Source organism: Chlorocebus sabaeus, chromosome 12 (genome assembly GCF_047675955.1).
Source record: "Chlorocebus sabaeus isolate Y175 chromosome 12, mChlSab1.0.hap1, whole genome shotgun sequence".
Classification (NCBI taxonomy): Eukaryota; Metazoa; Chordata; class Mammalia; order Primates; family Cercopithecidae; genus Chlorocebus; species Chlorocebus sabaeus.
Genome location: NC_132915.1, coordinates 112972190 through 112982128, shown reverse-complemented (window position 1 = coordinate 112982128; position 9939 = coordinate 112972190). Strand labels below are relative to the sequence as shown.

Below are 9939 nucleotides of genomic sequence, written 5' to 3'. Positions count from 1 at the left end.
GAGCCCTCCCCCCCCGGGCCCCGAGTCCATCCACTGACACAGCAGCTCACATTTCATTTTTATTCTGCTGGGGGTCAGGCAGCAGCCCCCACTGAAGCCCCACCCAGCCTCCGGGCTGCCCGGCCTGTGCCATGGGTCCCAGTCTCCAGCAGCGAGTTCGTGAGCTCGTACCTTCCCTCAGCTGAGGGCCCACCTGGCCTTGGGATGCCGTTGGGCTGGCTAGGGGTGGACTGACACAGAAGACCCCAGCCCACCCCATGCCAGAGCCCTGGGAGCCTCCTGAGGAAGGGGAGGAGGAAGAGGAAGAGGGCCCTGCCTGGCCTCCCACTGAGTCACCCTGAGGCTCAGTCACCCCGAAGTGGTGTCTGGACCCCCAGCATGTCGCCCAGCAGCATGGGGGCTGCCGGGCAGGGTGAAGGGCTCAGTCCAGCCTGGGGCGCCGGGCGGTCACGAGTCTTTCTTGCAGGAGCCTAGGGTTGGATGAGGCTAGGGTCAGAGGTCACTGCTCCCCATAGCCTCCCCGCCCAGCCAGATCTGACCCCTTGGCCTTTGGTCACCCCTGACCCCCAAGCCTGGGTAGCCCTCTAGGCCAACGGGGCGCAGACCCGGGACGAGGGCTCTGGAGGGTGGGGGGCACTCACAGGACCCCAGCTGCTCCTCCAGGAAGGAGATCTGCTCACTCAGGGAGTCGATACGGCCCAGCTGCTGGAAGGAGTGCACCAGGAGGCTGCCGGGGTCCGGGAGCCCGTGCTCCAGTGCCTGCGAGGCCAGGCTGTGCAGTGGGGCCAGCACCAGCTGCAGCTTCTGCGGGTGCAGAAGGGCGGTGACTCTGGGCTGGCCCCGCCCTCTCTGCTCCACCAGGGTCTAGGGAGGACCCCCCGGGGAAGGGCTCCACAAGCCTCCAGACCCAGCCCCTGCGGCAGGGCTCCAGGTGTCCACTAGAGGGGGCTGCCGTACCAGAAGAGCCTGCGGCAGAGTGGGTGCCCGGGGCATCAGGCTGGCCGGGTGGTCCCAGCCTTGGGGTCCCCGGCAGAACTAGGGGGACGGCTGGACCACTGGCCAGTGGGAAGACTGGCAAGAGCTCTTTGTCCTGGTGGGGACAAAGGTGGTGGGGGGGGTGGGGAAGTCTCGTCTGGGTTCAGGCTGTGTGTATGGTCTGGGGGCCTGACACGCTTGGTTCCTCCAGCCTTGGGGGTCCTGGTCAGTGTCTGGCTGCCTCTGCCCGGCATGGATCCAGGCCAGGGCCCCCTTGGCAGTCAGCAGCAAGGAAGCTGCCTCCCCAGGGCCAGGACCTTTTCAGACCACCCCCAGCCATCTGTGGGTCGCGACCATGTCCCAGGAGACTATGGAGCCTATATCCTGGCCTGGGCTTCTGCTGTCACGAGGACCTGCCCCACCCCAGGCCTCACCTCCTCCAGCAGGTCGACCCTGGACTGCAGCCTCTGCACTTCCTCCTTCATCGCACTGTCCACTCCTGGGGGCAGAGTCAGGCGCTGGGTCAGGGTCGGCCGGCTCCCCACCCACACCCCCAGGCTCCCTCCTGTCTCCAGGGAGAGGCAGAGCCCGAAGACTCAGATCCAGGCCTCTGCCGGCCCCGACGCCTGCCTGGTGGTGGCAGAGGTCTCAGGGCTGTGCCACCTAAGTACAACGGGGCGCATGGCTCTGCATAGCTGCTCAGGGTCCCGGCCACACTGAGGGAGGTCGGAGCTGTGGTGTCAGCGGCGCTTTCGATGCGGTGCTGTGGACAGCGCATTATTACTCACGGTACGAGTTTGAAGTGTCACAGCGCGTACCAAAAGTAATAATGTCCCATCACCAGCAGAGGCGTGGCGTCTTCCAGAATGCTGCACTGGACGCGGACAGGTACTTCCGCCTTCTTGGCTGACCATGAGGCTCCAGGCAACCTGCCCCCAGTTCTCAGGAACCCACCTGTCCTCCCGCCCCATCTTCCCTCCCTGGAGAGGGAGCCCCCACCGCCTTCCACCCAGGTTCCAGTGCCCCTCACCATGCCTAACACAGAGCCACGTGGCAATGTCCACTGCCTGCCCACCTCCCCAGGCCAGGCCCAGCCAGGGCTGAATTTACCTGTCAGGTTGGGGGCCACCCTGGGGGGCCCTCCCTTGGGCACGCAGTGTGTACCATCTGCAGACAGGCTGTGCCCCTCCCAACACTGGCACCAGTAACTGCCGGCGGTGTTGACGCAGCGCTGGGGACAGCCGGCCCCCCCAGCACTACATTCGTCCACATCTGCAGGAAATGGGGTGTCAGGCGGCCATGCCTGTGGGAGGGGTCCTGCCCACATAGCTCCCTTCACAATCACTCACTCATGGGCCAGCAGTAACCCCAGGACATGCAAGAAGGTGCCCAGGCCCCTTCCAAGGTCCCCTAGAGTAGAGCCAGCCTCACCTGACTGGCAGGTGTCACCCTGCCATCCTGCAGGGCAGCGGCAGCGTCCAGGCTGGATGCAGCTCCCTCCGTTCCGGCACGGCGGCTGGCATATTGCTGTGGGTGGGGGAGGCTGGTCACCAGCTCAGCTGGGTCCCCAGCGCCCTGTGGGGGCAGCTGCTAGGGAGTGGGTGCTCTGTGGCAAGGTGGTGTTTTGTTCCGGGTTCAAGAAAAGCAGCAGGAGCATCGCTGGAAGACTGGGGAATGGTCGCCCTTCTGACTAACACCGGGCACCGAGGGGCGTAGCCCTCACCTGCTCCACAGGCCCCAGGAAGCCCGCTGGTCCTCTTCCAGCCGGGGCAGCATGCGTACCGAGGCCTGGCGGGGGCCAGCCCAGGGCTGCGGCGGTAGGCGGTCCTATAGATGGTTCTGTGGGGTGGGCGGGACAGCTCAGAGGGGCATCCTACTCCCCCTTAGCCACCCACTGGGCAGCTAGAGTCCCCTCTCAGAGTGGACAGTCACCCCAGCGTGTCCCCAGGGGTATTCTCCCCAAGTGGCACTGAGGGGTCACTGCACAGCCGTTTCTGCCTGGGCCTTCCGGTGCTGGCCAGGACTCAAGCCACAGCAGGAAGGCCCAACCACGTTCTGCATGGAGCAGAGGCAGTGGCCAGGCCTGTGTGTGCCCCCACCTATCTGGCCTCCTCCTGTGGGGGCATCCAGGCCCAGAGGCGAGGGCCTGCCTGGCCTGCATCGGGTCATGGCAGAGTGTGGGCTGTGGGCATCGAAGCACTTCTTAAACCTCCAGGAGACTGAATTCCCAGGCCCCTCCCCCAGCAGGGGGTGGATCTCCCACACCCAGGAAGGAGGACTCTGCCTGAGGCTGAGACTGGGGGGTGTGAGCCCCTTGTGTGGGCACACAGGACCTCTCAGGGTCTGATTTGTGCCTGTTGGGGGCCGTCATGTGGAGGGGCTGCCCAGTGGAGTGGGGAGTCGGGCACCATTCCGTGGAGATGGGACCTTGCAGCCAGGGATACAGGGCAGGGAGGGGTTAATCCCCCAGAAGTGGAGGGGTGCAGTCAGGATGGGCGACCCCTCTCAACATGGGGATGCCCTTAGAGGTGCTGCCCTTTGAGATGTGTCAGGACGAGAGCAAGGATTAGGATGTTGGAGGTGACCATGGAACCCCTTGGCTCGGACCGCCCTGGGTCACCCATTTCAGTCAGCCCTCTCATGGTTCTGGCCTCAGTTTCCCATCTTAGGCCCCAGGATTCACACCCCCGACAGGCTGATGTGTGGCAGATGGGGGCAACTTGGGGGATTGGCCTTGAGAGGCTGGGGCTGGGTGGGCTCGGTTGGGTGGGGCACTCACCGGTAGGTGCTGCAGGCCCGGTGCCCATCACAGGTGGTGAGGAAGGGCTGGTACACACGCTGCACGAAGGACTCAGAGACAGGGTCCCCGTGAGCCCCGACGGCACACACCCTACGGCTGTGGGGGTGGACAAGGGATCAGCCCAGGAGTCCCAGAACAGGACCCAAGAATGATGGGGACATGTGGCTGGGGCAGGACTTTCTGCAAGAGTCCTCAGGGAGTCCCCCACAGGTGCTGAGGGCTGCCTCCAGGACGGGCTGAGGGCTCCTGGTCACCCCACCTCCGCACTCACAGGCTAGGGCTTGGCTCACCCTGGCCGGTAGGCGTGCTCCATGCCGCCTGCTGCCAACACCAGAAGCCACACCAGTAGCATCTCCTGAGAGCCCCACATGGCCTGTGCCTCCGGGCAGGGTGGCCTTCTCCTCTGGGTGGCCTGGGGCACAAAGTATGACCCTTAAGTCTCCCCGAAGATGCTCTGCCCCCAGGCCACGGGTGCAGTCTGCACTTGCTCCATGAGGCCTGCCCAGCTCATCTCCGCTGGAGCCTCCACCAGTGGGAGAGCCCCACGGTGGTGCCCACTCTCTCCTCCCCTGGCCCCCCTCTTCCAGCTATCGAGACCCTCGCCAGCCACAAACAGCTGGGGCCACAGCCTGGGGACCACAGGGGGGCAACGCTGTCCAGAGCTCTTGGTACAGGAATCCAGTGGATCCTGCTGGACGTCTTGGACGCCCGAGGCTCCAGGAAGGATGGCTCCAGGAACGGGGGGCCCAGTTTCTCCTGTCCTGCCTGGTTCCAGGGCCCTCCTCACAGTAGGGCAGGGGTGAGTTTGCACCCCAGTCTGTGCAAACGGGGTGTTCGCGGGCAGAGCTGGGATCCAGCCTCACTAGGGACTTGCTGGCCTCAGCTGTTCTGGGCTTTGGTTTCTCATCTTCTGAGTGTGGAACCGGCCCCGGGGGATGGGCCGGCAGCTGCAAGCCAGCAGGAACTGTTCGGGGGTGCACACATTCTAAGACCACCAGAGGGGCAGCCTTCATTTTAGAGGGGGTCCCTCCCAGGCTGCGATACGTGTGCAATCAGTCTCCAAGGATCCTGGGACAGTGGCTGTGACAGATGCACACCTGGGGGTGGGCAGTAGCCCCCTACAGTGTCACCAGAGCCAGAATCCAACCCCCTCCTGGCTGTGCCACAGGAGCCAGGGGCCCGGTGAGGCTTCCTGAGAGCATGAGAGAGCCCAGAATTAATGGTCTGTGACAATGCCGGGGGTGGGGATTCTGTCCTATACACAGCCAGGGGTCTGGAGAGCTGGTGAGCCCCTGCCATGCTCTGGGGTCCCACCCAGGGCCTCTCAAGGGTGCTTCCCAAAGGCTAGGTGGGTTCCTTCCGAGGCACTCCAGGGCTCCCGGAAGGGAAAGGCCAGGCTTCAGGGGCAGAGGCTGGGGTAAGGCTGTCCCTTCTCTGGGATTCAGTTTCCTCAGACACAAGAATAGGATCTCTGAGGCCCCTCCTTGGCTCTGACGGCCAGTCCTATAAACAGTCACACTGTCCTCAGTCGCTGCTGGCCAGCCCCACTGGGTGTCTTCCCACCCACATCTGCTTCCACCGGGCGCTGCCACGGCATCACCCAGTCCCAGCGGGAGGGTGGCTGGGGGTCCTTCCTGGACCTCCTGTTCTCCGTGCACTGGAGAGAAGAGGGCAGGGCAGAGGCTGCCAACTAGGCAGAGGCTGTCCTGGGCAGCTGAGGGGCGGGGACTTAGCTGGGGGGCAGTGGGGACATCACAGCAGTTTTCGGGCAGGAGTTTGTCCAGGGGTCAGAGCTGGCTGGAGATTAACTCTGGGGATGGGCCCTGGGTGAAGGACACTGTTAGGGGCTGGGCCTTGTGCGACCCCAAAGCAAGACTCAAAGTGGGGGGACAGGTGACACTGGGGAGGAGGGAAGGAAGAGGTAGGGCAGCGGCCGGGTGGCTTGGGGTGGGCAGGGAGATGCCAGGGCAGGCCTGGGGGGAGGCGAATCTCCCAGACCTCATTGCTCCCCACACATATTCGCACAGCACCCCCCACAATTCCTGAGAGTCGTCTGGAAAGGAAGCGGTGCTGAGAAGTGGAGACTCAATTTTTGAAAGTCATGCTTTTCCCGAGGCCAGAGGAAGCCCGTGGCGCTCTGCAAGCTGGCGCTGCAAGCCCCATTTTCCTTGGGGGGCCACAGCCTCGACCCAGGGGTGCCGGGCGGGGAGGGTGCGAAGGCTCCAGGTGGACCAGCAGTCCGGTCCCCGTGCCCCCGGCGCCCACGGGCTCCCTCCCCACCTGCCCGGCAGCAGCCCCGCAGCCCCCACCCACGGGAGGCCGGGTCCGCAGAGGGAGGGGCCTGGCCGCGCCGCAGGCACTGGCGGACCCCTCGCGGCGTGAGCGGGGCTGGAGACCTTGAGGCCCACGAGGGAGGGCGCAGAGGCGGAGCGAGACGGACCTGCCCGCCGCCCCCTCCCAGCCGCGCGGCCGGCTCCGGGGTTGGGGGGGCGGAGCAGGCAGCAGGGGCTGGGCCCCGAGGCGCTGGGTCGGGCCGGGTAGGATGAGGGGCCGCGGCGCCCCCCGCCCTCTCCGCCGCGCCGCCCGCCAGCCGCCGGCAGGGGGAGCCGGTTCCCGGGGCCGCTGGGCCCATTCTCCCGGCCCGGCCCGACCCAGCCGCGGACGCCCCGGCCCGCTTCCCCCTCTGGGCCCCGCGGTCGCGCTGCCTCGTCCCGGAGCCGCCCCCGGCTCCGCGCGGGGCCAGGTCCCCCGTCCCCGGGGGCTCCGCGGGTCCAGCCCTCGCCCCAGCCCGGGCGACGAGGAGACCCCGACCCCGGCGCGCCCCGCTCGCTCCGCACTCACCGCCGGATCCGGGGCGCGCACGCGCCGCCGACACTGCCGCCCGAGCCCGCGCCGTGGGGGCCCCGAGCCCCGCCCCGCCCCGCCCCCGGCCCCGCCCCACCTGGCGGCCCCGCCGTTGCCCCGCCCCGCCCCCATTGCGCAGACGGGGAAACTGAGGCCCCGCGGCGGGCGGGCAGTGACTCCGCTGGAACCCGGGGCTGACGCAAAAGCTCTTCTGAGCCGCGGCACCCCAGCCCCCCTCCGGGAATCCTAGGGCCCGAGTCCCCGCGGCAGGGCGCTCGCTGAGCGGATGTACGACCACCGAGCCCGGCTACCAGGAGCCGGGAGAGGCCGCCCAGGGCGCCCACACTGATGGGGCTACGGGCCCTTTGCTAGCTCTCAAGCCCCCAGGCTGAAAATCACCCCGGGACGCCTATCTCAGGCACTGGGGGACCGCGCGGTAGGCACCCGGTGCTAGTTAGCACTGAGCTCGGTCTTGCAGCCTCGCAGGCAGTGGGCATCATGACCATCCCCACCCCAGGCCCAAAGACCCAGGACTCCTCCAAGACCACATGGCAGAGCCCAGGCCTCCCTCCTAGCCTTAGCGTGTTAGGTTGGGGGCCCCTGTGCCGGCCCCCACCTGGCCCTCTCTCAGGCATCAGGCAGCCTCACCGGGCTCACTGGGTCACTGCTGTGTTCAGGACAGTCAGGGCCATCGCGGAACACTCTCCTCCCAGAAAATACACAGGCCCCCAGGGAGTCTTCTCACACCGGAGGCCCCTGGGCTGGTCACCTCTCCTCTCCAGGCCTCCATTTCCAAATTTGTAAGATGGGGCTAAACAGCCCTGGGATCTAGTGATGGTAAGGTCATGGCCACAACACAATTGTTGCAGCTGTTACTGCGGGCGCCGCACGTGGGGCTTGGGCCAGCCCAATTCAGCAGCCCCTCAGACCCCTGCAGGAGCCAGCGCCCTGTCTCGTAGCCAGCGTGGGTGCCTGTGTGAGACGTGTTCCCTGGGAGCAAGGGGTTTTCCGGGACTCACCTGGCGGAGGAGAATCCGTCATCCCCCAGACAGGGGCAGGAGCTGCTCCTCCGGGTGGTGGGGGCCACCTGTGCCTCCCTGATCCTGGGGGCTGTGGTTGGAGAGGAGGTGTGGGTTAGTGCCTATGCACAGTCCTGGTCACCCTGATGTCCGGGGGCTGGGATGGCCCGGGTCCAGCCTTTGGTGCTGCTGTGGGACCTCCACCTGCACTAGGCCTACAGGCCTCCATCCTGTACCTACCCCGACCCCATCCTGTCCCGAGCTGATCGTCGTCTCGGATCCACAGCCCCTGGCCTCAGTAAAATGGGGCTGTTGCCTCCAGCCCTGGACTCCCCGGCGTGGGGATGAAAGGCTGCTGTGAGCAGAGCTGGAGGTCCGTCCACAAAACCCAGGGTGCTGGGCGAGAGGCCTGCAGATGGGTTGGGGAGGGCCACCAGCTTGGTCCTACCTTGGTGCATGGGAGGAAGGGAGGGGCCCAGGTCCCTGGAGAGGAGCCCCCAAAATAAGGCCACTCCACCCTGCAATCCGGTGGCCACTGCTCTGGACCAGGGGCCCTGGAAACCCCTGGCACGTGGTCCGAGGGACGGCCAGAGCAGCTGCTGTCAGGGAGCACTCCTCATCTGACTGGAGTCCTAGGCCTCCTGGCACCCTGAGCCCACGCGGGGCTCTTACCCAGCCCCCGGCAGTGAAGTGTTCAGAGTGGAGCCTAGGGGGCCTCTGGGGGGCAGAGCCACCCTGCCCTGTCCTCTGCCCCTGGCCTCATCTCTGGAGCTGTGGTCACTTAACCCTTTGACCTACCTCCCCATGTCTCCTGCCTGAATCTGGAAGAGGCAATGGAGCAGAAAGGGCAGCTCCAGGGCTGCCCCGAGCCAGCCCTCGCTATCCCCGTCCTGGCTGGGCCCCACCATTTGGAAAGTGGGGGTTCTCAGACAGGCTTCTTGGTGTGGACGTATGAGACAAAAAGTGGGGCCTTCTGGGACCCACTATGACTCCGGGGGTTTTGGGATGGGGCTTCAGCCACTCTGCATGGGGCTGGGGAGAGGGAGAACAAGGGCTTCTCCAAGGTCCACGGGGGGCCCACAGAGTCACCTATTTGCCTACGACACCCTACCAAGTCATCCCTAAGCCTGAGCCCCACGTCCCGCACCCTGGGTTCACACCGCTCATCCTGGCTACAGATTTGGCTTTGGGGTTCCTCTCCCTCGGGGCCAATTCCCCTCCCCAGACCCCACTGCTAGGGAGAAGCTGAGGAGACCCCAGCCCTTGGGACACCCCAAGATGTAGCACTAAGTCCCTCACAGCGGGTCCAGCTGAGCTGAACTTTGCTGCCAACCCCAGGGGCTGCTCCGAGGAGGGAGAGAAAGGCCAGAGGGTGGAGTTCAGGGGAAGGGCAGCTGGGGGTGAAGACTTGGAGTCAGCAGACTGGATTGGGATCTACACTGAGCTACCCACTAGCAGGCGTTTGGCCCAGGGGCCTCAGTGGCCTCCTCTGTGCAGAAGGGGAGGAGACCGGGACCCCCTCCCCTGTGACCTCGCTGGGAAGCAGATTGCGGAGCAGCCAGCAGGCGCCACGGTCAGCGGGCGTGAGGGGCAAGGGGGGCCTGCCCTGTCCGCTCCCTGCCCCTCCAAGGCCACCCCTGCCATACCTGATGCTGCCGGAGCCCAGGCGTAGCCATGGTGGCCCGCTGCTGTGTCCTGGGACTGGGGATGGACCCTGGCCCTTGCTGGGGCCGTAGGCCCACTGACCGCCTGGAGGCACCTCCCGAGGCCCAGCTGCCTGGCCTGTCCACAAGAGCCTCCCTTGCAGCCGTGCTGGGCTGGCTTGGTGCAGGGAGGCTCCCCCCGGGCGAGGAAGGGCGGCTTTTTATGCTCCGTCCCGGGTAATCGGGATTGGGATGGGCCCTTCCCAGCCGGACTTCCTGTGTGTGTTCTCCGCTGATAACGGGGACGTGTCGTCGGACAAACAGGAGCCTAAGGGGGGCGGGGGCCACCGTGTGAGGGGGCCTGGACAAACTGCCCCGGGGGTGGGGAAGCTGTCCCATGGGCCGTCAGAGTCTAGCCCTGAAACAGCCAGAAATCAGGGCTGGACCCTGCTGGAGACTCTGGGGAGAGCGTGGGATGGAGGACACAAGCCCAGGGCCCTCCCGGGACTGTAGATCCACAGGTCACGCTTGCATGTGGCTGGACAGAAGGGAGCTGCTGCATCTTTGGGCCACAGGATGCTGGGCTGTCCCCCAGGACACCCCCAGATGTGTGTGACACAGCGTAGGAGCCTGGAGGGGCCCCAGGCTAAGGCAGGGA

At 66.1% G+C, this 9939-nt stretch overlaps 1 protein-coding gene across 2 annotated transcripts; it reads right to left on the bottom strand.

Annotated features, from left to right (window-relative positions):
- Positions 1 to 46: 46 nt before the first annotated feature.
- Positions 47 to 9478, bottom strand: EGFL7 (EGF like domain multiple 7). 2 transcript variants are annotated; one of them, XM_008005606.3, is made up of 10 exons: positions 9285 to 9478; positions 7639 to 7729; positions 4066 to 4187; positions 3755 to 3871; positions 2699 to 2814; positions 2407 to 2502; positions 2086 to 2247; positions 1410 to 1474; positions 642 to 804; positions 47 to 470 (listed from the first exon to the last, which is right to left on the bottom strand). In XM_008005606.3, the coding sequence occupies exons 3-10, from the start codon at positions 4143 to 4145 to the stop codon at positions 448 to 450; spliced, it is 822 nt and encodes a 273-aa protein (XP_008003797.1). In that variant the 5' UTR covers positions 4146 to 4187; positions 7639 to 7729; positions 9285 to 9478; the 3' UTR covers positions 47 to 447. The 2 variants fall into 2 exon arrangements, with proteins under 2 accessions (XP_008003797.1, XP_008003798.1); XM_008005607.3 differs by lacking the exons at positions 7639 to 7729; positions 9285 to 9478 and adding an exon at positions 6617 to 6684.
- Between the last annotated feature and the right edge of the window lie 461 nt (positions 9479 to 9939).

Excerpts from the sequence above, each read along its gene's own strand:
- EGFL7 (XM_008005606.3), bottom strand. The coding sequence starts at position 4,145 with ATGTGGGGCTCTCAGGAGATGCTACTGGTGTGGCTTCTGGTGTTGGCA. Across the intron at positions 2,248-2,406 it reads GGGTGACACCTGCCAGTCAG|ATGTGGACGAATGTAGTGCT; the intron begins GTGAGGCTGGCT and ends CATTTCCTGCAG. Across the intron at positions 805-1,409 it reads GGGTCGACCTGCTGGAGGAG|AAGCTGCAGCTGGTGCTGGC; the intron begins GTGAGGCCTGGG and ends CTGCACCCGCAG.